Below are 27814 nucleotides of genomic sequence, written 5' to 3' on the forward strand. Positions count from 1 at the left end.
TCTCTCTCTCTCACACACACACACACACACACACACACACACACACACACACTCAAAACTCGGCTCGGCCGCACCACAGCTGCTCCAATCCCAGGAAAAGGCGAGCGAGCGGGCCAGGCGTGCGCACCCCTCTCCGTGCCCCACGCAGCGCTAGTCCGGGTCCCCAGCGCCGCGCTACGGACGGGTGTGCCGGAAAATAAAGCAGAAAGGGTAAAGACAGATCCTGAAAACACCCTGGCCACACACGCCACAACTTAAGCTCTTTCTCAGCTCCGGAGTGAAGACGGCTCCTGCAGCGACCTGAGCCCGTGAAATCCGCGCCACTGTCGGTGAAGAGCCCACCTGCCGTTCCGCGACACGCCAGAGCAAAAAGTGGGGCTTGTCACTGTCCTGCTCAGGCAGTGCCCGGGGCTCCGGGCGCTCTCACCTCAAGTAGTTTGGAATTCAACCTCGGCTCAGTCCCCAGCCCCTCGCGCTTTGGAGTGTCCCCCCGCGACCCATGGAGTGGACACGCCACCGGGACCTCGCTATGACAAGGGCGCGTAGGCTGCTCTGTCTGTGGCTGGGCTGCTTCTGCGTTAGCCTGGCGCAGGGAGAGAGACTGAAGCAGCATTTCCCGGAGCTCAGCAAGACTGTGCCAGGTGACCTCTCAGCAGGTGGTGTTCCTGGGCCCCTGCTGCAGCCGCACGACAAGGTGTCCGAGCACATGCTGCGGCTCTATGACAGGTACAGCGGCGTCAAGGCCAAGGTGGCGCGGACACCAGGGTCCTCAGAGAGGGGCGCACAGCCCTTGCGTCCCAAGTCCCTGCGCGAAGGCAACACAGTTCGCAGCTTTCGAGCTGGAACAGCAGGTGAGTGTCCCAGGAGCACCCCTTTCTGCGGTCCCGCCCCAGGTCTCCCACACACCCCATCTTCCATAGCCTCCTCATCTGATCTAGGCCCTGTAGTGCTACCTGGAGACCTTTCCTCACCCTCCGCAGCTGCCCTCTGAGCCCTTCCTCCCATCACACCCCGCATTTCGCCAGCAAGTAAATCCAGGTTTAGAGTCCCAAATGGGAGCAGTGCAGAGAAGGGCGGCTCAGAGCAGTGGAGGGGGTAGGCTGGAGGAACTGCATGGGGACAGAAATGGGCTAAACACGCCCACCTCCACACACACGTGCCCCGGGGAGCTTCATGCCCTGGGTGGTTGGAGCGCCTCTGAGGTGCTTATGTGGATGTTTCTTAAGTCAGTCAGCGGAAATTCCCTTGGACTGGGCTTTAGCCATGTTTACATGGAGGCAGGTGTCATTTTATGCCAACCGCAGGGCGCAGAGATAAAAGTCACACTTGAACTACAAACCTTCCTCCCATCTTTTAGCCACTTCTCCAGACCTTGCACCCTTCCTAACTCGTCTCCTGTTACTGTAGTTGACACTTTTAAATTGATAGTCCCTTGGTGGCAAACACACACACTAAGCCAGGTGCTCCGGGTGTTTCTATTATTTAAAACCCATCTGGGCATATAGGGTTGTACCATCCACCCTGGGAGGAGTGGGGGTGGAGGGAGGAGCCGTGGATGTAAACACCTCTTGGAATCTGCTGATGAAAATCTGCTCATCCCATTTTTCAGCACACAGATCACTGTGGTCTGAAATTCATGGCTTAACAAGGCTTCTCCTGGCCCCTGTGGTGAAGGGAATAACTTATGCTAACAGCCTGCCTCTCCTGTGCTAACAGCTTGAGGGAAAGTTTCCTGGACATTAACTCGGTTTACATGCTTTGAGGATGCACCAGGCTTTTTTGTTCACTGCATTCACGATAAAGGGAAACATAACTGCAAAGCCTGTCTTCAGTGAACCGTTGAAAAATAGCCAAGACTCTTCAAGTAAGGAGGCAATGCCTCATGCTCTATCAAGTCTGTCAGAATCACTAGAAAGAAATCTCCCAAAGCTTTGATAGGTAGGACTCCTGGAAAAAAAGGAAAACCAAAGCATCCATCAAGGAAAGCCCCAGGTTGACACTGTAAATACACTCTAGAGCTCTTAGGCATGATGACATTTACAATAAATGTGAATTATGCTTTCTAATGCAGAAGTCTTTAGCTAGAGTCTGAGCTGAACCAGATTTCACTTTCTTCCTCAAACCATGACCATAACCTGAAAGGAGCTGGCCTCTGCTAAGGAAACAGAAACCTGCTCTGGGTTCTCCATAGTGCACCAGCCACTTAAGGAGGTCGTTCTGACAGCTGACCACACCAGTGAATGCTCTGTTTACTTTAGTGCAGGTCTGAGGGCATAGCTCAGTGAGGGAGCAGTGTGGGAGCAGCAGGCATGGGAAGGAAGCTGGGTGGGCAAGGCAGGTGGATACATGGATACTCAAATCACTCTTACTTTGACATTTACTTTTTTGGTAATATTCTTAAGGAGCAGCTCAGGTACCGAAGAGATGAATAGTATTTTTTTGTATCAAGTTTTATTTTTAGTGGGAATCATAAGCTTTGGAAGCAGAATGTGACTTTGTTTCATTCACACATGTTGCATAGTTTTTGTATGTTTGTTTTAGGCTGAGTGAACCATGAGTGGGAGATGGATAAGAATTTGAGTAACTTGGGGTCCGTATGCTTTTTGGCTTCAGCTCATTTCACACATTATAATTTCAAAGTGTCCCTTATCAGCCTCACTGTAGTCTTATGCCATCAAATGATAAACTCTGATATGGAGGCCAGAAGTTCCCTTGAAATGATGAATTGCAGCTTGGAGCATATATACAAGGCTGTGAGCCTTGATAAGAAAAGCAGTCCCTTTAGCATCCTAGAGACTGTCTTAATGATGTATTCATCAAACATGGACACTGGTTTTTGTAGAAGCTTAAGTGTCATGTTACTGCATTGGAGATTCCTGGAGAGGTGGTTCATGTCGGATCCCTTCCAAGAGTGTTTAGTTATTAACACACTAAAAGGACCTTGCTATAAGGCAATTCTGGCTCTTAAGGCAGGACTCCAGCAAGGTGCTGAGGCTCGCATGTGTGTCTCTCTCCTTTATCAATATCAACATTTCCATAACACCTTTTATCTTGTGACATATGTTCTGATGTAGGCGAAAAATGCTGTTTGCATTAATAAACTAGATATGTTTTCTAGTGCATGGTGTTTAGATTTCCCAACATATGGGCTTCTCTGTGCCAACGGTGTTCCAGATTTTAATGGAATGTCAGGTGGTATGCTGTTTATATGGAGTAGCTGCTGATCCAGCAGACTTTCCAAGTGCTTATTCAGGCTGAGTTATAGCCTTAGAGCCCTATTTGCTCCTTGGAACATACCTGATTAAAATTATTTATTGTTCTAAACCTAGAATATCTTTGGTTGAAATTTAGCTGCTGTGGTCTCCCTCTGATTACTTTCTACTTAAACCATTACTTGATGGTGGGTGGCATTCATCCTAAATACACTCCCTGCCAGCCCCTTTCTCCTCCTTCAGTGTTATGCAGTCAGTGTGCCAAAACCATTAAGTTTGGAACGCTCATAAGTCTTTTTGTGATGTGTAAGGATTTACATAAAGACAGGTTTTATCTTTCCTTTGTAAAAGGTAATTTACAAAATTATTGATGACAGAGAAGTTCAACTTAAAAAAACACTCTATCTTGAAGGAAGGCAAGAGGGATATGAGATCAGCTTTCATTTTCATCTTAGTTGAGGTTGTCCTTGGCTAATATATAATAAAAGAAGAATAGTTTACATGAGGTTTGCTCCTGGCTTGATCTTTTAAGATACATACTTTGTGTTCATTAGTTTCTCATCATTTCCATAGTCGTTTAATCTTATTTTTCTTCATCACAAATTTAACCTCTTTAGAAAGAGCAATTAAAACATACAGGTTTTTATTAGGAAACTGTCATTATTTTAATTTATGACATGTAAGTACAAAGATGCATTTCAGTGGACATGTGTCACCTGTTTCAAAAATAGTCACACTAGTTTCATAGATAAAAGAAAATAAAATTGAGTTATTCCAGACCTCAAAGTGAATGTTTTTTCCTTCAGTGAGGAAGGGGAGAATCTTTCCTACTATGACCAAGGGTCTTTACAACTAGAAAATATCATTTGATATGTTTCTGAAGTGCTAGGCTAAAATATAAGGCTTTGGGAAAGACACAGTTAAGGAGGCATTCCTATGAAACGCATGGGCCTGTGGGTCTGATGGCAAGGGGATATAATAACTGTATTAAAACATAGTTACCTTGAAATTTGTGGCACTTAGAAACTAGGCTTGAAATTAAAGAGTGCTTAGATTATCTGATGTGTTTCTTCTAAAGACAATAGTACATCTGGAGAGGGGGAGGTGGCTGTGCAGCTGCTTTGAATTACACATCACTTGGAATACACGATAATCCTTAATGAAGTTTTTACTGTAATAGGCAAGACAGCTTTACAATCTCTGACATTTACAAATCCATAATACTATGAATTCTTGATTATCCATGCTAATGGAAAGGAGAAAGAATGGTTTATATATAAAATAATTTAAATTTAGGTTTTTCATATAATTAGACACACTCAAAGAGACCAAGAGACTGTGAGAGTCAATGAAAAAGATCTCCTAAGCAGATAATTCACTCAGGGAATATTTGTACATTATATATATATATATATATATATATATATATATATACACACACACTTAATTAAGAATATATTAAAAGGGTTACATACACTTTATCTAAGCAGTGGATGTAGATAAGCACTTGATTGACCCAGTTCAAATTTTTCTAAAAAAAATAGTGATGTGAATGTCATCTGTGCTCATAAGCATTTTGAAATTATACAATTTTGTATGTGCAAGAGGATTTAAAGAAAGCAAGTCCACTCCTTCTGATATGAAAAAGAAGTGGGTATCATGATGTATTTGCTAGACAATTTTCAAACATAACTGAGTTCATCTCAAAACCTATTATTTCTAATAACCTGATCTAATTTTCTAGGAGAAAATTTTGTGAAAACAGGGGCCTTTGAACATTGTTAACAGGTTTTACTTAAAATTGGGTTTCATGGTCAAATAAGTTTGGAAAAAATGATTAGTCTTCTTTTTTTCTGGGACCTTGCAGGGCCTTTAAGTGCTGGTGCATTTCCTGAAGACCGGCTCTCTGTCTCCCCAAGAGAGCATGTGAGAGAGCTGTGGTTCCAAGGCTTCTAGTCAGGGAGGCAATGGTTTAGGGCCTTCCTAATTTCTCAAGAAAGAAGATATGCAAAATTCAAGTAAAACCTGTCTCATTTCTCACTTAGTACCTATCTCAGGATGTTTACTTATATTTTTACTTTTGGATTGGGGTCCAATTTGCATTGCATCATCTTCCTGCTCTCATGTTTTAAATTTCTGTGAGTGTAATTTTAAGATTCTCTCTGTCATTAAATTTAATTTTCCCCATTTCTTTATAAATTCGTCTTCATTATTGTCTACATGATTGATATTTATTATCTTATAACTCATCCTGTTAAAAGAAAAGCTACTCCTGGAAAAATTCACTAGACATCATATATATCACTTTGTTAATGTTTTATAACCATTAATACCTTGATTAAAGACACATTTACTCAAGAAACTGATTAAATCCCTTGTATAATCCTATTGTTTGTTGTACTTATTAGGTATAATAAATGCATAGCTATCCAAAAAGCCTAGTAAAAATTACTGAGCAACTTGGTATATACTTTTGATTCACTTTTCAGGGTCTTTGTGCTGTAACATCAGAACTTTTCTCCCAAAATTTTGATGGTTTCCCCATCTATTCAATTTGTATATCCTAGTAACCAGTATCTTAATAACTTTATATTGGTAGTAGTAGTAGAAAGAAGTTTGGCATCACAAAACAGTCTCAGCCTGAACTTTCCTATGCCAAGTTTTAATTTAGAGTGGATTTTTAAGATTATGTTATGAATCCATGAAAATAGGATTTTGTAATGGAAACATTGACATAATATTAATCAGTGACACAAGTATACCAGGATAATATCTACTTTGGACAGTAGTAAATGATGACAATGTAACTGAAGAGCCCTTATGTGTGGAGTGTATTTAGAAATTCATAAAGTTTCTAGTCTATTCACATGTTAATAGTTACAGTGTCCTAGCATACTATTACATATAGTAGTAATCTTGGTAGCACACATGTTCAGGGGTAATATTTTTAAAAGTATTGCTGATTCTTTATTTGTCTAAACATTCACACTTAGGTTGTGATCATGGTGTGTTTATTGACTCCTTCCATTTACTGTGCCAACAGAACCACAGCAAACACAATGCCATGATTTTATCTGGGCACCCTCTGAAAAAACAGTGTTTGGACAAACTGATCCTACTGTATTATCAGCTTAGGAAGTTCTTCTTACCTTACTGAGTTCTGTTAAATATTTATTTTATAAAATAATTGCACCCAGCAGTTTTAGAAATGCAAAATTCTTTGCCCAGTCCTTGGACTTTACAGTTAAAACAATTGAAGAGCTACATGATCTTATTTGGTTTTCCTTCAAAGAATACTTTAATTTAATTGCATGGAATTGATTTAAAGACTATTCTAATTTAATGTAATTCCTGCACTTAGGCTTGGGTTAAGAAAAATGGTTTTCAGGTAGAGAAGAGACTTCTAGAGCTTTGATTTTTCAATTAGCTTAGGCTAAGAGTTAACAGCTATAAATGTTAATTTTGGCTCAACTGCTAATTAATAAAGTCATCTAATACTGCTAGGCCTAGTTTCTTCAAATGATTTAAGTCATACCTACTGGGCTACTCCATTGGGATGGTGAATCTCAACTGAGGAAATGAGTATGAAAATACACTACAAGTTTAGAAGCCCTATGTAAATGATATATTCTTAATGTATTCATAGATTATCTCTAGCTTCCCACAAAACCTGAAACATGCCTAAAACATTGATTATGTGTGATCATTTGGAGCACCAAGGATATATGCAGGTGGCAATGTAAATAGAAAGAGATGACCTCTTGTAATATAATCTATAACATCCCACACCTACATTCAGGAAGTTATTCATTTTGTCCTGATCTTGGTGTCTGCATGGAGCATGGCTGCACTTTTTAACAGTGATTTCTTGAAGTTAGTTGGTCTACAGGCCTTTTCTTTAGGTTAACAGCACCAGCAATAATGGGAACTTGGTAGAAGTTCCCTAGCCCACCCAAGACCACCTGATGAAACTTTGAGGAGGGGCGGCCCAGAAGTCTCTGTTTTAACAAGCCATCAGTGTGATTCTGGTGCATGTTTAAGACTCACTGCTCCCAGTTCATGCTCCTAGAGTTTTGACTATCATATCATTACCAGCATCAGAAATTTAAAACTGGTTAATGTGTGAGTCCTGGTCCTCATGATGGGTCTTCCCATGAACAAATGGTTTATGAATTTATATAAGGGTAAGCTTCTTTCACTTTGGAAGGTATGTTACTGTCTTATGACAGTTTTGGCCCTGAAGAGGGCATCACAGTAAGTTGACTTCTTGCCCTTCTTTCGAAGCTGTGGAGAGTTTGGAGCTTAATCAGTTTGCAAGCTGGAAAACTATGGGAGTAGAAGCCTACAAAGCAAGTCTCATTCTTGTATTCTGAGGCCTGGCATTGTTTGCCACCCAGAAGGCACCTAGTAAATATTTTAGTTGAGCTGAGTTAGCTGTTGAAGGGACTAGATGAGAAGAGACAGTAGAAAAGCTATCGGCCAGGCAAAGGATCCTTTAAAGATGAATTTGCCATGAAAGGATTTCTCATGAAGCATTTTACCATGTATATGTTGAATGGAAATAATATTCGACTCTATATACACTGTTCTAATAATGCTTTCCTGATGGACGGAAAGGAAACTCCATGCTGTACTTATACCCAAGACGGGCTTTTGCTGACTTTGGGAACTTGAAACTACTTGAAAGTTTTTTCACTTTCGTGTTAAGTGGGAAACACTTTTGAATTGGGTAAGTTTACACATTTGTTCATTCAACAAGTTTAACAAATATTTTTCAGGATATAAATGCTCCATTCTGTGCAAAGAATTAGAAGTTCAAAGATTTATAGGACTTAGGTCTACCCTCCGAGAGCTCACAGTCTAGGAATGCCCTTGGGTGGAGGCTAAGAGGAGATAAACTGATTAATGAATATTTTGCTATTCTAGAAAAACATACATTATATCATCTTTGGCCATGTTTTACTTGGGACAGAGAGAATGGTTGTTTTGAGGTCCCATAAAACTCAGTCATTTGACTGGGACTCTGCAAGAAAAACAAAAATCTGTGACTTGGTGTTCTATTTAGAAACACTCTGTCCTGCGTTTGCCCAACAGCTGAGAGTGGCAGAGAGAAACTGGTCTTGACTTAGTAATCTGCAGCAAGCATTTCACCAGTGACAATGGGTGAATGTGGCCCCGTCCTAGGCACTGCTGGCATTTCTCGCAGCTGTACATCGTTTAGAAAAAGAAATGGGAAAAAAGTTGTTGGTAGTTACATATTTTCTGAATGACTGAAATGTTTTTCCTATTCCCTGGGGATTTAAGTAATCATCAAGATTTCATTTAGTCTATTTGTTTAAAAATCAGACTTTACATAAAAAGCTTTCTATTGTGTGTTCTAATTCCCTTTGAAAACGTTCTGTGGGGGCCAGCATGAAGGTCACCTTCCACCTACCACTTGCTGGGAACCGCCTCAGGTGCCCCTGGAGAACATCGGAGCTGTTGCAAGAGCGTAGCTGGTCCTAAGTCAGTTTCCTCGCTGCATCCTTGGTGTCACTCACTGCAGGTGCTTTGTTTTCAGATGAAAATAAATCGACCTTCTGTCTTTATTTAGTAATCAAACTCCAAAAACAAATCTATGTAGATAAAAGAAGACCTGGGTTCCTCTCCAAAATCAATTGCTAGCTAACTGGTCCCATTTTTTTTTTTTTGCTTTGCTATAATGAACAGCCTGAACTAAATCTGTTTATTCATGAAAGAAGCATTTACTGAGCACAGTTTACGAGTTTAAGCCCTATTCTAGGGGCTCAAGAGTCTGTTGTTAATTACTACAGGGCCTTGTCTTTAGGGAGTTTATGGTTTTAGGACAGAGCAACAGTATGATGCAAAAAGTAATAGACACAGGTTCTGAACCACAGGAGTGGGTTGTCATGACAAGCTTGCTTCAAGAAGTTATGCCTCTGCTTCACCTTACAAGACAAACCTGGAATTCAAGGAGAGCAAAGGTGGGTGAAGGCAATTCAGGTGGAAGAAACAGCAGGCGCAAAGTCCTAACAGGTGTGCAAAGTCCTAACAGGTGTGCAAAGTCCTAACAGTTGTGCAAAGGGGAGGATGGCTTGTTCATAAACTTACCCGACTTCTAAACCCCTTTTCAATTCTCAGATATTATGAATCTGGAAAATTAGAAATAAGATGATAATGCCAATGGCAAGTCCTAAACAGACTGTGGTAGATGTATCCCCAACAGGGAAAATTTAAGCTTGTGTCAGTGCCAGCAAACAGTGAGAAAACAGCACCACCTATTGGTTGCTATGGTTTGGCATCAAAAATACTTCTTTGGGAAAAGCTGGAAATCAAGCTTGTTGTGTAGTTCCGTGCAAGAGATCTGTGAGGTTATGTACTTCAGATTCTACACCCTCCCTACCATAATGAGTTCTTCCTGTGATAGCCTTGATTTATGATCATCTATCTTCTGTTTGCTCAGTCCCACGGAAGGGTCTCGATGTCAGGCTAGACCTGTAGACCTTGTGACCTACATTGGCCTGGATTTTTCTACCATTCAACCATCACCTTCACATCTCATTCCCATCTTTGACACTGGAAAGGGAAACCCTGATCTTTCTGAAGCCCCTCAAGTATCTGCAAACAATTCTCATGGCACTATTAAACCTTTTTTCCTCCCGTCCATGTATTTTCTATTTCTTCCAATCAAATTTGTACAAAAGGAACCAGAGTCTTCAACATCGTGGTTACTTTCCTAGTTGCTATCTTCTATAATAAACTACTAAAATTGAGAGCACCCAGAATTCAGCATGCAACTCTGGAGATAATTGGATTAGTGTGGCATATAGTTAATGTTTCCTAGTACCTAAAGACTGTAAACAGCCTAAAAATGCATAAGCTATTGTTTTGTAACCTGATAAAACCCACCATTTGTTTATATTATTATATTAGTTTGTTCTTATTAATCAGAAATTACCTTGGGTTTCAGATTCAATAATTCTGAATAAATATGTATTGAAGTATTTTAAAAGAATAGAAAAAGTGACCCTGGCTGGTGTGGCTCAGTGGATTGAGTACCCCCTGCTAACCAAAGGGTGGCCAGTTCGATTTCCAGTCAGGACACATGCCTGGGTTTGGGGCCAGGTCCCCAGTAGGGGGTGCATGAGAGACAACCACACATTGATGTTTCTCTCTCATTCTTTCTCCTTCCCTTCCTCTCTCTAAAAATAAATAAATAAAATCTTAAAAAATAGAAAAGTGAACACTAAATCATTTTTAATTCACTCTGAATATAGATATCTATATTCATAGATAAATCTATAACTTGTGAATAAGAGGGAGAGGAGCCTGTTGCAAAACTCCAGTTACTGAGTATGGGAAGATACTCATCTGAAAAGTTAAATTAATATGAAATCTAAAAGATAAAAATTAATGAGAATGATTGAGTTGATATTATTACCATATAGTTCTACTTGTAGGGAAATATTATCTCACTCTTATTTATTTCTCCACACTCATTTGCTCAAATCCATGCAACTCTCATATTACTGTTCTTGTCCATTGTAAATAAGCACTATTTGTTGGGTTGCTTTGAGAGAAAGAACATTGACTTGCACAGAGCTTAAATGCTTTAAGGTCAGAGAAAGCAAAAATGAAGTGTAGGTTAGAAAAAACCAAGGAGTCGTTTGTGGAATGGTTGAGATTTCAAACTTATTGTTTAAAAGAAGCAGGGGTTGCAGAATCTAGAACATGAGGAGACAGTGAGTCCCCTATCTGGGTGGAAATGGAGAATGGAGCAAAGCCATCAAGTGCTGGGCATGCGACACTTTCTATTAGGAGTTAAATGTGAAATGGCCATTCTTTTTCTGAACATAGGCAGCTTAGATGTCTGTTAGGACTTTAAGTAACTAGGTCAATTTGCAATATTTTTATAAGCTTCTATTCAAAACATTGGACACATTGCTTATGCAAAAGCTCTCAGATATACAGCATTGCATTACTGTTCTCCTGCCATTCCCTCCCCAACACCCCTTTTCCCCTTCATTCTTAAAAATCTGTTTGAAGGTGCCCTCCTCCCTGGGTGTCCCTCTTCTCCTTGAGGGGCAAAGTTAATCGCTCCTTCCTCTGTGCTCCAAGAGCATAGTTAACATCCTCGACAGCAAGTAGCATCATCATGGCGTGGCTACCTGCATTTTGCTCATAAATTTCTCCCTGCCACAGTGCGGACAACAGCTGTCGCTTGTGCAGCCTGAGACCCAGCCTGGGTCCCAGCACCTAGTAGTAAAAAATTCCTATTTGTTCAGTAAAACATGTGTTTTCCTTCAGTTCCTGTTCTTTGTTGGCTGTAGTGGATGTTTATGTGTAATACCCAGGTTAACACAAAGCTATATATATAATCACTGTGCCATAAAACACTACTGCTAATCTGCCCATTTCACTCCATTTAGAATAGTTTGTTGGGCTTAGGCTTGTGACTGCAGATGGAACCAATTAGGTATAAATGGAAGAAAAGTTAAAAAGTAATCACCAAAATTATCTTTATCTAATATGTCCTTGATAAGGGAAATATGTTGCATTCCCAGAAGGGAATTTTTGCCCAGTTTACTTTTTGGTTTGCATATTCATGGTTAGCAAAATCGCAATTCTTCATTGCATTTAGAAAAAAAAAGGATGCCTTTTTTCTTTCCCGTTGGACTCAATGACTACTAAAACTGGTGGTTATTCTAGACCACCACTATCCAATGGAAATTTAATTTAGGCCGCAAATGTCAACCACATATGTAATTTAAAAAAATTAGTGGCCACATTTAAAAATATGAAAAGCAACATGTTAAATTAAATTTAATAATATATTTGAAATATTCTGCACCCAGTTCTGAAGGGGGAAGTGTTACCACACAGACAAGCAGAGTGTCAGAGAATTCAACTCAATTCTGGTGTTATATGCAGGAGATAGCATCAGATTCCACAGGTAAAGGGCTCTGTCCCACCAGACCAACCTCCATTTCAGATGCTAATAACCAGCCCAGGTTGTTACCTACTCTTCTGACTGGCTGGCTACATGCTGGAGACTCCTAGGACCCCTTCTCCCCAGATATTTGTGTATTCACCAATCTGGACCCTCTCCAAACTCCATTTCTCTTGGGGGTGGAGTATGGAGGCTTCATTCATGGGTGTGACTGATGAAATCATCAACCATTGGTGCTAACTTCAAGCTCCAGGCCCCTTCCCCTCCCAAGAGAGGTGGGGAATGTTGGGGGTGGAACTGAAAGTTCAATCCTCTAAACACTGCATTGAGTCACTGGGCAACCAGCCTCCACTCTTACTTGACCTCCTAAGGTCACCTCATTAACATAACAAAAGACACCTGTATAGCTCTCAACACTTGGGAAATTCCAAGGGCTTTAGGAGTTCTGTGCCAGAGAAAGGAGGAAGACCTTTCAGGGGTCCGGCACAAATAACGCCCCCGATTTTTATTACAAAATCATAAGCATCTAATTCTGTAACACAACAACTTCACATGCAAGCACACCATATGACATTTTAGACAAAATGTCCAAAATAAAACTATAAATTATTACACCCATATTATTACCCTACCAACCACACTCAAGCAAACCTTACTTTTGCAGGACCCTGTATGTTGGGTTGGCCAAAATGTCTACATATTTTTTTTTCTGTTAAAAAAAACACATTTTTCATTTTCACCAATAACTTTATTGATTTGGATATTTTGAGTATGTAGGCTATCTCTTGCATAGTATAACATTGATTACTGTCTCTATTTGATTGCTATTGACTTCAATTGGTCTACTGAACCATGGAGCATCATTCAGCAAGAAACCTCCAGCATGAAATTTCACAAACCACATTTGACACATTTGATCAGTCACAGCACCTTCTCCATACACTGCACAAATCTTTTTTTGTGTTTCAGGTGCATTTTTACCTTTATTAAAATAATAAAGCATAATACACCAAAAACGTTCAGTATTTTCTTCCATCTTCACTATTAAAATAGCTAAACAAAAATTCACCAATTTTGATGTTCTTTTTTAAATGCATGCTGATATGACAGCTGTGCCAATACAATCTAACAAAATTTTTTCTAATGAACTTAAAAGGCCATTAAGTGTCCTGGAGATGTCTTACAGAAAAAAACCAAACCAACTCTTTGTCCAATCCAATATTTCTTATTATAAATTACATAATCACAACAGTTGACTTACTAAATCCAAATATTACCATCTCAACATGTAATCAATGTAAAATAGATTAATGTGATATTTTACTTTCAGTATTGTACTAAGTCTTTGGAATCCAGTGTGTATTTTACATTTATAGAATATCTCAATTCAAACTTGAGTGACTAATCACTATGTCGCTGGACAGTGCAGTTCTCGTTAGCTGACACTCACTGAATTTTTTCTATGTGCTATGTGGTTTACCTGCATCCTTTCAATTACATTTTTTTAAGTATCTTTCAATTACTTCTTACAACTCTGTAGCTGATACTATTGTGCTCACTTTATAGGTGAGCAAACGAAGATTTCATGAGCTTAGGTTATTTGCCTGAGGACAACTATTGGTCATGGTGGAGCTGAGAGGAGGTTTTAACTTCAAAATGATGCTTTACATTAAAATGAAATCCATCAGAGGAGGCCATGTGGCAGATTTCTGAGACATTTATAGGAAGATACTGAAAATTAGACACAGGGGTGGAAGCTGATTAATAGTAAGTCATAGGTGTCTGGAAACATGTTTGAAAGAAGGAAACAGTTTGAAGCAAAATGTGTGGGAAAGGATCACAATGAATTTACTCATTAAGACTGTACCACTGATGCCCCTCGTAGTTCACTTCTTCCCTGCCCAGATGCTCATTTGTTAACCATTTGATTGGCACGTTCTTAGACTGAGTTCTCTTCCTTCCACATTTAACATCTGTCTGCTACATGAGGTTTGGATAAAACTGTATTCTATGGTGACTGGTCTAAATTAAGACTAGAGTTTCTGAAGATCCCTGATGCCACAGAGGCCTGTAAAATATTATCCTGGTGTCATGCAGTGTACAAATGTGCACAAGTGGCAGTTTCCTCCTTTTTCCTTCATACAATGTTAAAAATGAGTAAAATATATTTCACACTGTACTTCTCTTGTGCTGGGGGACTCAATAAGCTCATTTTAAATTTCCACATCTTTATAAAAATATTTTGTTTTGACTGAAGCACGTGTTTGATTAAGAACATAATTTCACAGTTGTGTGTGTGTTTCTGAAACAAATATGTATATGAAACAAGTGCATGGAGGAGGAGCTCTGGTGGCCCATCCCCAGACTGGGTTCTTGAGTCTAATCTCAGCCTTACCTCTTGATGATCTTAAGAGAAGGAACCAATCTTCCAGCCTCTGGCAAACACCAATCTGCATTTTGTCTCCGTGGATTTACCCATTCTTGATATTAGGTATAAATAGAATCATACAGCACCTTTTATTTCTGGCTTTTTTCATTTAGCATAATGTTTTCCAGGTTTACCCACACTGTAGCATGCATCAGTACTTCATTCCTTGTTATAGCTCAATAATATTCCATTGTATGGATATACTCATCATCCTTGACTGTTGTCCTGTTTTAAACATATTTGTACATGTACTTGTTTGAGTACCTATTTTCAGTTCTTTGGCTGTATACCTAGGAGTGGAATTGTGGGGTCCCATGATACTTCTATGTTAAACTTTTTGAAGGGCTTCCAAAATATTTTTCACAGCAGATGAAGCAATTTACATTCCAACCAGTAATGTAAACAGGTTCTACTTCCTCCACATCCTTGCTAACATTTGTTATTTTTTTTTTTATTATTGTTGCCAGCCTAGTATGTGTCAAATGGTACCATATTGTGGTTTGATTTACATTTTCCTGATGACTACTACTGATGTTGAGCACCTTTTCGTGTGCCTGTTGGCCCTCTGTAGATCTTCTTTGCAGAAATGTCTATTCAATTCCTTGCACATTTTTAATTGGTTCATTTGACTTTTTGTTGCTGAGTTGTAATCTGTATATTCTGTATACTAGGTTTTATCAATTCCATGATTTGAAAATATTTTCTCCATTCTTTAGGTTGTACAGGCTTTCTTGATAATCTCCTTGGATGCACAAAAGTTTTACTTTTGATGAAGTCTAGGTTATCCTATTTTTATCAATTTATCTATTTTTTTCTTTTTGTGTGTGCACATTGGATGTAATTTCTAAGAATCCATCACCAAATCCAAAGCCATGAAGTTTTATCCCTGTGTATTCTTCTTAGAATTTTATGATTTTAGCTCCTATATTTAGGTCATTAATTCATTTTGAATGAATTTTTAAATATGGTGTGAGGTAGGGGTCCTGTTTGCTCCTGTTTACTTTCTTTCTTTTTCTTCCTAGGAACCCTTGAAGGCAAGGGTCTGCATATTTTTAACATGACTTCTCTAACCAAGTCTGAAAACATTTTATCTGCCACACTGCATTTCTATGTCGGAGAGCTGACGAACAACAGCCTGAGTTGTCCAGTGTCGAGAAAATGCTCCCATCATGCCCAACGGAAACATGTTCAGATCGATCTCGCTGTATGGATCCTCAAACCCAACAGAAACCAAAGTCGACTCCTGGGTCATCTTTCAGCAGATGTGGCCAAACCTCATCGAGATGGCGTGTCTTGGCTGTCTAAAGATATCACACAACTCTTGAGAAAGGCCAAGGAAAGTGAGGAGTTCCTCATAGGATTTAACATAACTTCCAAAGGACACCAGCTGCCAAAGAAGATGTTATCCTTTCCTGAACCATATGTCTTGGTATATGCTAATGATGCTGCCATTTCTGAACCAGAGAGTGTGGTATCAAGCTTCCAAGGTCACCGGAATTTTCCTACAGGATCTGTGCCCAAATTGGATAGCCATATCAGGGCTGCCCTTTCTATTGAACGGAGGAAGAAGCGTTCTACTGGGGTCCTGCTGCCTCTGCAGAACAATGAGCTTCCTGGTGCAGAATATCAGTATAAGGAGGATGGGGTATGGGAGGAAAGAAAGCCGTACAAGACCCTTCAGACTCAGCCCCCTGAGAAGAGTAAGAACAAGAAGAAACAGAGAAAGGGAACTCATCAGAAGAGCCAGACACTCCAGTTTGATGAACAGACGCTGAAGAAGGCAAGAAGAAAGCAATGGATTGAACCTCGGAATTGTGCCAGGCGATACCTTAAGGTGGACTTTGCAGATATTGGCTGGAGTGAATGGATTATCTCCCCCAAGTCCTTTGATGCCTATTATTGCTCTGGAGCGTGCCAGTTCCCCATGCCAAAGGTAGCCATTGTTGTTTTCCCTGTACTTCCTATTTCCATAGAGTAGCAAGTTGAGTGTGTGTGTTTTTATTTACAAATCCATAGGGATGCTTATTTATTGCATTCTAAATTAGAGTAGGTAATATGGTTGTGCTTGGTTTTTCTTTAATAGTTGTTAAAGTTATATGAACTCAGTATTGGTACAAAGAAGGGTATGAGAAAAAAATGTATGTGTAAAATATGTGGGGGGTTTTTGTGTGTGCTGCTTCCAAGTATTCAGCTACATGGCCTATTCAACTATGTGAATCTATACCTATCTACAATAAGCAAGTCCCAAATGGTGGAAGGCTGACTTGGAGGGGGTATTTAGAGAATGAGTGGATGTCGTGGGAGTACAGGGAAGGACTGATTGGACTGATGTCCTGATGCAGAATGTTTTTTAATAGTCTCTTCTGAGATGAATTGTCCCCACGGGGTCAAGATCAGCGTCGGGCCAGGTAAACTCACCTCATGAAATCCACCAGATGTTTATTGCATTTGCTTCCCTGATAAACATCAGAAGAGGATACAATGACTCTGGAAAATTTTTCCAAGACTCATTTCCACCAATCAGAGCTTACCTGTGCTCTCTTTCAAAATCAACAAGGACTGTACTTTATCATATTGGTACTCAGTATTCTGACAAAGATATTTTCAGAAACCTCCCTAACCCCATCTTGCACACAAGTCCAAGTGACTGTTCTCTTAGCACTTGCAGGCGGTAAAATGTAATAATGCCCTCTGGCCTTCATTTAAGCATATTGCTACACTTTCATTCATAGCTTATAATAGTTTAAATTTCTGTTATACAATAAAAAGTGGTCCTAGGAATAGAATTCAGAGGAAGAATAGAGGATTTGTTTTTGTTTTGGAAAGCTTGAAGTGAATCAACTTTTGCTGTCATGCAATAATGTAGAAAAAAGAAAACCCTTTGCCTCGAAGAGTAACCAGCTTCTGCTTATAGATCTTTACAGCAACACGCTCACATTCCAGTCCCATGATCACCGGGGTACTACCGCACACACACATGAAGCAAAGGGTCGATGGCCTGCGCAAATCTGTGTCAGCCCCAGGGCAAGGCACTCGACTGAAATTCCCTTTTCTTGTTAGAATGTCTCAGAGGAACAAGCTTTCTACATTTCTGAGACATTCCCCAATTTTTTTTTTGCAGATTCCATATTTTGTAAACCCAAACACAAAGTAAAGATTATATACATTTACAATTATATGAAAGCCTTATCTTTTCTAATATTCACTTCACTGATCAAACAAACATCATTCAAACTAGTACAGAATTTAAAAACACACAACAAAAATGCCAAGCATAACAGATAGTGCTGAATATTTTACAGAATATTTCTGCAGAATATGGCTTGCTTTGTGGTGTTGAATGGCAGAAATGGATTCAAAATCTGTCTCTAAACCTAGGATGACTGATGTTAGGTGGGCCTCTGAGTCTTCCAAATAACCGCTCCCATGCTCATAAACTGTGGTTTCTCTGGGTAGCCTGCAGAAAGCTTTTCCCTCCCCTCCTGACTTTGGATTTGAGGACCTGCGGGAGCCATGATCATGTGGAGATAGTCAGTTAGCTTTTCAACCACTAACTTTAGAGGCCTGGCCTGGTCTCTGTCCCCCAAAATTGCCCCATCTCTTGTTGGCATTGCCTGTTTTGATTGTTCAAAAACCTTGCTATTGCTTCAGCAGAAGTTTACCCTGGTTCTCAATGACTTAAGAATAATAATAACTGAAAAATTTACAAGGACTAAGTGAAGAATGGCAGGAACAAGTCAAAGGAGAGAAGTATGTTAGTGCAGCAGGATGATAAGGATACACGCTTGGTCATAGGTGGGCTTCTTAACCTTAATGAGCCTGCAGATCGCCTGGGCTCGTATTAACATTCAGGATCTGTTCTAGTGTTCTGGGGCAGAGCCTATGACTCTGCACATCTAACAAGCTCGTAGATGTTGCCACTGCTGATGGTCCAAAAATTACACTTTGAGTAGTAAATTCAAAAGTCAAATCCTTTTGGCTTAAATCTTGTTTTGCCCTCTTAGTAGATATGGTTTTAGGGGGAGGTTACTCAAACTCTTTGTGTGTTAGTATTCTCATCTGTGAAACAGATACAATAATCAGTAATAAAAATAACCGTATCTACGTAATAAACACAGTGGGAAAATGAGATACTAGAGCACCTTGCACATAGTAGGCACTATATGAATATTTGCCACTGATATTATTAACGGCCACTACTGAGACTGTAGAGAGCAGAAAGTTACATGTAGGGGTTGATGAAAGACCCCATTGGGAAAGGGATCAAGAGAACGAAAGATGTAAGACAAGAGAAGGTTTTGTAAATGTCTCTAGTCCCTTTTTAAACATCACAAAGCCTAAAATAGGATTCTCTCTGTGGGTTCAACAGCCTGTAAGCTCTTCCAGCACCGTTCCTTTGGAGAATAATAGAATCAGGAGAGCACTGGGTGCAGCAACTAAACTCATCATAATATTTGTCAAAACTTGGAATGGCATCAGAACTCCAGGGAGACATAACAGGGATAAGTGTGGAGTTTTCTCTCTGAGTTTGAGATTTCCCTTTGCCAAGTTGAGAGTGGAAGTTTGGCTGTTACATGGAGTTCTCAGTCTCTCATCACCTAGTGTGGATCTGCTTAACTTTTAAAGCATTCTGGTGGTTCCCTTTAAGCCTTCCAGGCTTTGTGGCTTTCAAGTGGTAAAGTCACCAAAAGGAAGGGAAACATAAAGCAATGTGAAGCTGCTACATTAGGGGTAATTAATCAGCATTGCTGTTATCAGCACAGTGTCCAACATAGTAACCAGAGTGAACTTCTTAAATAGAAATACCGTCCAAGCAACAGAAGAAAACAAGGTCTCTGACCAGATCAGTACAAACACATGTGGAATAACTGAGGCGCCAAAGAACCTTCAGACTTCAGATATACATTTTGCCCCAGAGAGAAGTTCTTCCAGGCCAGACTCCTCTGCCGGCCCTCCTTCTTTCTGGCTTCCTGCACGAAAGCCTGCTCTATATGGCGAGGCTCTGCGTCTGCAAAAGTCAGCAACCTGTTCTGTAATTCAGAACAGCTGTGTTCTGCCTTTCCCAAATTCCAGGCTTTGCCCTTTCACTGATTCCAATTAGATAGTTTCTGGGCTATCACACCCATGTGGGCTGGACTGGAAGAGTGTGGAGCAAAAGCCCATGGCCCAGGTCAGGAATGAAGGCTCTTAGCTGATGACATACTCTCCCCTGCTAATGTGTTTGTAATCAAATTCAACTCGAGGCCATCATGCGCAGCTTGGCAGGTGCGGGCCTGACCAGCGCAGATTTCATTCACAGGCACGGCAGTTTGGATTTTTCTGATTTCTAGCCCCGACAGCCAATCTGTTCTCCCAGGGAGAGACCCCTGGAATTCTGCCATCAGATGAAAAATACCCATGTAGCTAAAGCCAACTCATATGCCTTTGCCTCTCTTCTCACCACCTTCACAAAGATGGAAAACAGAGATTTCAAGTGAAAATGATTGAACCGTTGTTGCTGACAGAGGCCCCAGAGAACCAACAAGGATTAGAGGGATGAAGTTATGTTTTCATGGAATGGTGCAAAACCTAGGAATAGCAAAGAATCTAGGCAGCAAAAAATCTAAACACTTTGAACAAGCACCCTATATAAAGAAGAAATTAAATTGTACATTTAATGAGTTCAAAATGACACACCCTCAATTAATTCCCTGAGTTTTCCAGTTCCAATTTCTGCTTGTAATTATGAATTCTAAAAATCCTAACTCTTGATGTACTGAGTTACCTAAGCAAAAAATCACCTAAACTGATGAAGCCCTGTTTTGCCCTCATTAAAAAGGGATTCTGGGGAGGGAAATAACACAGATTTGCATTTGTGATTGATAGATTTCCTAAGCTGTATATAAAGAGAGTCATGAGAAATATGATCAAAACTCAAAAATGAACAAAAATTATAGACTGGGTGATATGCTTCAGATAAGCAAATTACTGCCTGGATCTTTTGTGCATGACATAATTATTCCTGGTAGTGGCAGCTTGATCAGAGGATCCCATAGTGAAAAAAAAAGGAGGACACTCCCTGGAAAACTGACAGGTTCATGATAAGACACACCAGCCGAGAATCATGGGCTTGTACTGTATTTCATGAGCCCACCAGAGACTTCTCATAGTTTCTGAATCTATCATTTGTGAGTTAGAGCATTGAAAAAAAAGGACAGGAATTTTCCGAGGGAACACCCATGAATGTTTTCCATATCTACTCTGGGTCATTTGCACAGAACCCTTTATTTTTGTTGTTGGGAATTATTTCCATAGAAATAGGTAAAGTGGAGTGTATGTTATTTTTTATACATTTTTCATCCACTTAGTGTTTATTCAGTCTAAAGCATGCCCTGTTCTAGGCTTGCAGAGCAGTGTTTATCGGCTGAAGCCTCATTTACTTAAGTAGACTCACGTCTAAGGAAATTTAAGTAGTATAGAGGTCATTAAAACATTAACAATAACAGAATAATGTCAGAAAAATTATTGATTTCAGAAGTCTTTGGGGGCATTGTCATAAGATGTTTGGATGATTGAGTCTTAAGAACAGATCAATAGCCCTGGCTGGTGTAGCTCAGTGGATTGAACATGGGCTGTGAACCAAAGGGCTGCTGGTTTGATTCCCAGTCAGGGCACATGCCTGGGTTGTGGGCCAGGTCCCCAGTAGGGGGAACACTGGGTCTCCCCCAGTAGGGGGAGACAACCACACAATGATGTTTCTCCCCCTCTCTCTCTCCCTCCCTTCCCCTCCCTAAAAATAAATAAATAAAATCTTAAAAAATAAAGAATAGATCAATAGTGAAGAGTAGATGGTGGCAAAAGTTCTCTTTGGAAATCACCAACACTGATGAAATAAACAGTGGCTATTGACCTATATTGTACAATATCATTGCAGTTTGTGCCAGTTACACAGGTATTTTATTTATTTATTTATTTATTTATTTTTAGGGAGGGAAGGGAGGGAGAGGGAGAGAGAGAGAGAGAGAAAGAGGGAGGGAGAGAGAGAGAAACATCAATGTACGGTTGCTGGGGGTTATGGCCTGCAACCCAGGAATGTACCCTGGCTGGGAATCGAACCTGGGACACTTTGGTTCCCAGCTCGCGCTCAATCCACTGAGCTACGCCAGCCAGTACACAGGTACTATTGATGGTGGAGAGCACCAGATAGGCCAAATAGAACAACATAAACTTTTTTCTTTAAAGGGGAAATACCTTTCTCTGCAAAGCTAATTAATTAAAAGTTTGCATTTTTAAAAACACATACTTAAAAGATCTAGGAAGAGCAAGTAAAAAAACAGTTGTCTATCAAGACTAATTTTTAAATAATTTTTGAGTATTCAAAATAAAGCTGAAGTCTAACCTATGGGTAATTGTTTTCATTAAAGTTGAAAGATGAAATGAGATAAATCAGATCTGCCAAAAAGAATCGTTAAGAAAAATAGCATGCCATCTTTCTATATTATTTGCTTCTCCCTTAACTTGTATGTACCCTTAACATTTTAGCTTTTTCCCATTTCCCACACTGGGACTTTCAGGGGCATGAACTTAAAACGCCAGTTCGTTGCAGCACAGGTGCCTCTGAGCCATGAGAATCATGGCTCGAAACCCTGAAATCAGAAAGCCAGAGGTCTGGCCTAAATCCTACTCCTGAATTCACACATGACCTCTGACAAGCTACCAAATTTCTGTTTAAAATATGCTTAAAACAATACTGGATTCACCTGTATAAAAACGACATTGGGGAGAAGTAACCTTGGAAAGTGTGGCATTTCTCGTGAAGTTCCTACCATTCTGGCAATGTCTAAACACCTCGGGGTTGGAAAAGTGACTACACTGCCGAGCAGAGCTGTCTGGCACACTCTAAATCAAACCACATGTTTCACGTGGGTGTTAATGGTCTCATTTGGCATTTTCTCAGGGACAGATTTTACCCAGGCTTCTTTGGTCAAACTTCTGACATCCATGCGATAACCTTAGGTTCCCTACATCCTTTCCCAGTGGATATGGCCCACTCTTCGAGTACTATTAATGCTACCACAGTCAAGTTCCACCGTGGAGCAATAGTGACCCCCAGTGGCCAACGGTGTGGTCTTCTCAAGCCCAATTTGTGCTTCTAAGGAGAGGTGAATAATTAGTGGAACAATCACCATCCAATTCATCCTGGCAGCAACTGTTAAATAAATCAATGTGCCTAGATATGGCTGTTTTATTTCTAACAAAAAAAGTATAAATATCACTACAGCAGTGGCAATAAGTATCAATGTTGAGTAAGGGGCTTGTTAGGGTTCATTATGATTAGCATAGGATTTAAAACAAGTATTTTTTTGTTGCAATCTTATTATTGAAAACATCCTAGGATATATTAATCCCATTTGGGAACTAAGCCACTCAAATCCTCACTTTATCACTTAGTACCAATTTGATTTTAGATGTGTTACTTAAGCTTTTTGAGTCTATTCCTTTTCCTGTAAAATGTAAGAAATTAGTTTTGTTGTAGGAATAGAGATACTGAGTCTAACATGCCTGACACATAGCAGGCACTTAATAAATTATAACCACTTTAGTGATGGTGGTGTAGGAGATTGGCTGAATGTGTCGAAATGCCAGGGTGCCATTAAATTGTTGAAAGGAGTTCATTATGTATGCATTGTAGTGATGCAAGGTGAAGAGCAGAAAAACAGTTTCATTTAACTTGCGTGTTCTCCCATTTCTTTTCTAGGCTTTGAAGCCATCAAACCATGCTACCATCCAGAGTATAGTGAGAGCTGTGGGGGTTGTTCCGGGAATTCCTGAGCCTTGCTGTGTGCCAGAAAAGATGTCCTCGCTCAGTATCTTATTCTTCGATGAAAATAAGAATGTGGTACTTAAAGTATATCCTAACATGACAGTAGAGTCTTGTGCTTGCAGATAACCTGGCAAAGAACTCATCTGAATGCTTAATTGAATCAGTTTATTTTTATTGACTTTGTTATTTGCACTGTCAATGCGTTTCATTCCAAAAGATTTTTTAATACTCAAAAAGAAAAAAAAGAGGAGCGAATAGACTGACAATTTCCACCAGGGAGAACTGGACTGTATTTGTTTCTGAATGTAACTCAATGTAAGGATTTAATAAATACAAACATCTATTTCTGTTTTAAAAATCACACTAGGAAATGATAACTCAAACTGTTTTTAGGACTGTTAGAGAACACAGTGATTTATTTTTGTAATGGACTTTGAAAATAGATTGGAAAAATAATGATAGCTTATCCTTCATCTCCCCACATAGAGAATCAAATACTTTCCTATTTTCAAGTAGGCTTATTGCCTTAGATTCCTGAGCAACTCAGTAAGTGGTAAATAACCCAATCAATGTTGATGCTTATCTTAAAAATACTGGAGACTCCTGTTTACCTGTGTTTTTCTGCACCCCGCAGAGTGTGAACAGTTGAGTGGTGAGTGTGTGCTGCGTGTCACCTCGAATGTGTGTGCGCACTACCAGATGCCTGTGCCCTCTGGAGGAAGGTTTGCTTAACATGGATTTATAATTCAGCCTACACAGGATTCCTTACTTTTTTAATTTCATGTTCTGGCAAGCACCATTCAATTATGAGAACTTGACCAAAATAGGATCGAGTGATCCAAGAGCATATGTAGAGAGTTACCACTCGGCCCAGCCATTTAATTGGAAATACAGTTGTTTTCATTTCATTGCCTCCCAGAAAAGGAAACCAGCAACCCCATTTTCCAAAATCCAGATGTAATTCCTCTCCTATGCCTCTCTTTGTATGTGCTTTCCTTTGCTCTTCTAAGTTGAACTCAAAAATCCTTCCTGAAACCATTAAATTCTTAGTTCTCTTGCTATGCATTTACTTCCTGTGAAGTAATCAATCAATGCCAAGGTTCAAAAACTGATGGGATATTAGAGGTTTATTTAAATGGCCGATTTAATTACAATCACAGATTCATTATCATTCTTCGTCCACATTCAGGTCCAGGCACTTTATCACACGGACGGAGACTTTTGACTCAGTCATGAAATGTAGTTAGCAAAATTCACTAAAAATTATCCACCAAGAAAAGGAGTCCAATACAGATACTTTGTTTTCTCTCATTTCCATTTGTCATAAGTATTTCCTCTTATAATGTTTTCCTTGAATATTGTCTCAAAAAGTTTTCACTCGCTGTGAAAGCATTCAGAAATGTTTTCAGACCATGGATTGTCATTGATGTTATATCTGTGGTTAAATTAATCCTCATCTTACTCCAGTCTCACCTGGTTAGAGATGACCAAGCCATTGCAGAGGTTGTGAAGTATCAGAAGACATAGGGCTTGCTCCGTCTCTGCCTGTAGTCCTCTATTGTCGTTCATCATTTAATAAACATTTATTGAGCACATATTTTGTAAAAGACACTATATTAACCATGTGTCTTTAGTGTCCTAAAATGAAGAGTCTGTCTAACTAAGCTGGAAAGCCCTTCTGGCACTGAAAATTTGGGTGTATGATATTGGCTGTATCATACACAGCTTTCTTGAATGGATGATAGTAAGACCTTAAAACACTGCGAGTATCTCTGTTCATAAACCCTATGCAAAAACATTCCACTCTTCAGTGCTTGTGAATGTCAAAGTCTCCGTTTAAGTAGTATTTCTCTCTTACTAGAACCCCATTTACAGAAGATTACCACAAAAAGCAGCTCTTCGATATTTTTGGAGTACACAAAGGTCGGTGTTCACGTGCGTTAAGTTCGTGAATGAGATAAACCAGCTCTAAATAATAAATTAAGTTCTGGTGCTTGAGTTACTATGTTTCTTAGAGTTTATTCTTTTGTTGTTGTTGTTCTTGTTCTGATAGAATAAAGTTAAAGATTCGAAATGAGGTAGGTGATAAAATTACTTTTAAAAACTTTTAATCAAAAATTTGAAAGGAAAATTATATAATAGAAGCAAGCCAGCTTGTGGCCACAATATATCCCAGTCACACTGTTTTTCAATAAAGAAAATCTCTTTTTCATTGGTAGATTTGATGAAGCTTTTAACTAGTTTTTTTCTAGAGGTATTTCAACCAAACCTCTAGCAATTCCCAGTATTACATTTCAGTCTTTTTCTATCCAGATGTCTTTTGCTACCTTTCTTAATGGAATTGATGCCTACATGTTACAAATTAAAACCTAAAATGGCCCAAAGTCCTCTAAATAATAAAAATGTACAAGTACAAACTAATTAAGATTTTATTGTAAGTGGCAATTTTATGATAAAATTGCAACACAAGGAAAGAGCTTGGATGGTCTCTGGGCAATCACAATCGTCCTCGGCCAGCAGTTCTGTTGAGGGGGCAGCGTGCCCCTCAATTCACTGCTGCGGCGAGGATGCGTTCCTGTATGAACAGGAAAAGTTCCATTCCCACAGAATAAAGAAAGGTTACTTTTCACTAGTGGCAGTTGCAGTAAATGAGTTAATATCTTAATTTATAAAAATGTACTTGAAATAGTTGGAAAATGAATTAACTATTTCACAATTTGTTAGGTGCCCGTGTCCGTGTAAGTGCTACATAGATTTTTTAATAAGTCTCCTGATATAAAAGCGGCAGTGGCGAGAAGTCACGTTTCCAACACCATTCCGAAGTCACGCGACTCCGCCCGTCTCTCCGTCTCTCCCCTTTCCCCCCACCTCTGTGTGTCTCTGCCAGGTCTCCTCTCTCTTTCTCCTGACCCCCACCCTGACCCCACTCCTGGATGTGAGACACAGAGGCACAAACACAGTCACTCAAAAATTGAATTTTTTCAATAACTATTCTCTGAAATTCAAATTCAGGGGCTGCCGATGTCAATATAGTGTTTTCAAATGTTTTATTGTAACCTGTGTAAGTAACACACAGTTTACAGGATTCGGGGCTGTGGAATCGCAACTGGAAGACGGGACTCCCCAGATGGCAGGACTATTCCAGGCACATTTTTATATCCGCCTAGCTATGGATTCACCGATGATCATTCGTTCATTGGTTTTTACCTTAATATTTCTGAAAAAAAAAACTCTCTTGTTGTCCATTTAAATATTTTCATAGGTAATCATATGTGTATAATACTATTATCAGTCTGACATAAATTTATATAATAACATTACTCAGTTTAGTCTTTCTGCTGTCACTTTCCTCTGTGCTAACAAGTAACTAAGGTCTGGACGTTTACTTCGATTTGAATGAGAGTCGGGTTAAAGAACAGCTATGCACACCTGATGCGTAAGATTAAATATGAGATTAAATAAGAAACCTTGGGTAAGTCCGACTTCTCTGTATAGCTTTTTTCCCCTTAAGAATCATATTTTAATGTAGTTTATAGGTGATTAAATGATCCCCCTTTTCAAAGAGCCAAGCTTTCCTCTCAGCTTTCTGCCTAGTTTCTGTAAATGTTTTAGTAGAGAATCTGATGCTTGTACAGTCAATGGTAATTTTAAAAATATATATTATATATGTATATGGAAAAACTTTAAAGATGCTTTTAATTTATTTAATGATTGTTGCCTTCTTATAATAGTAATAATTTTCATCCTTTGATGGTGAGGAAAAAACTCTTTTACGACAGTTATTACATGAAAAGTGAAATTTGGGTCATTGGTCAAGTCCACTCGAGGGGCGCACCGCAGTGGGTCTGGGAAGGACACGTCACTACTGATGCAGAAGCTTTGCTGACCTTGTATCCTTTCCTCCAGTGATGAAAAGTTTTCCATGACATAGTATGGAAATAAAAAACTGCTTAATTGAACATTCCCTCAGAGTTGGAACATTTTTAAACTCAAATGGTATCATGAATGGAGCATCATAATCTGCTATCAACATAATAGGATTAACACTGTGAAAAATATTGAAATACACACATAAGAGGAAAATCCTTGTGTCTTCTAAACTTGAGAAACCTAACTTGAATTATTTCATATTCCTCTTTTATTCCTTTTTTTTGGTATTTTTTTAAACCACAAATTCCACATTTCCTACTTGGAGAATTTGTTTTTTCTGGATGCCTGACTCGGTGTTTAAAATATAATTTTATGTCATCAGTCATTGGTTCCATTTTAGAATGATAAGCATCTAAATTTAATTAATCTGATCATTGAGATGTATTTGACCTTTTTCTTTTAAGCCTATGGCTTTCACTTTTTAAAAAGGACCTGAGGTTAAAAAATAAAATAAGCTTTCATAGTATTTTCACTTATTTAATCTATTTGTT

General features: G+C 39.3%; 1 protein-coding gene across 1 annotated transcript; it reads left to right on the forward strand.

Annotated features, from left to right (window-relative positions):
* Positions 1-27352, forward strand: LOC114492623 (bone morphogenetic protein 3-like). The gene is made up of 3 exons (XM_028507041.2): positions 1-851; positions 15613-16523; positions 23328-27352. The coding sequence occupies exons 1-3, from the start codon at positions 500-502 to the stop codon at positions 23517-23519; spliced, it is 1455 nt and encodes a 484-aa protein (XP_028362842.2). The 5' UTR covers positions 1-499; the 3' UTR covers positions 23520-27352.
* Positions 27353-27814: the final 462 nt, after the last annotated feature.

This window comes from Phyllostomus discolor, chromosome 1 (assembly GCF_004126475.2).
Source record: "Phyllostomus discolor isolate MPI-MPIP mPhyDis1 chromosome 1, mPhyDis1.pri.v3, whole genome shotgun sequence".
Classification (NCBI taxonomy): Eukaryota; Metazoa; Chordata; class Mammalia; order Chiroptera; family Phyllostomidae; genus Phyllostomus; species Phyllostomus discolor.

Excerpts from the sequence above, each read along its gene's own strand:
- LOC114492623 (XM_028507041.2), top strand. The coding sequence starts at position 500 with ATGGAGTGGACACGCCACCGGGACCTCGCTATGACAAGGGCGCGTAGG. Across the intron at positions 852-15,612 it reads CTTTCGAGCTGGAACAGCAG|GAACCCTTGAAGGCAAGGGT; the intron begins GTGAGTGTCCCA and ends TTTTCTTCCTAG. Across the intron at positions 16,524-23,327 it reads GCCAGTTCCCCATGCCAAAG|GCTTTGAAGCCATCAAACCA; the intron begins GTAGCCATTGTT and ends TTTCTTTTCTAG.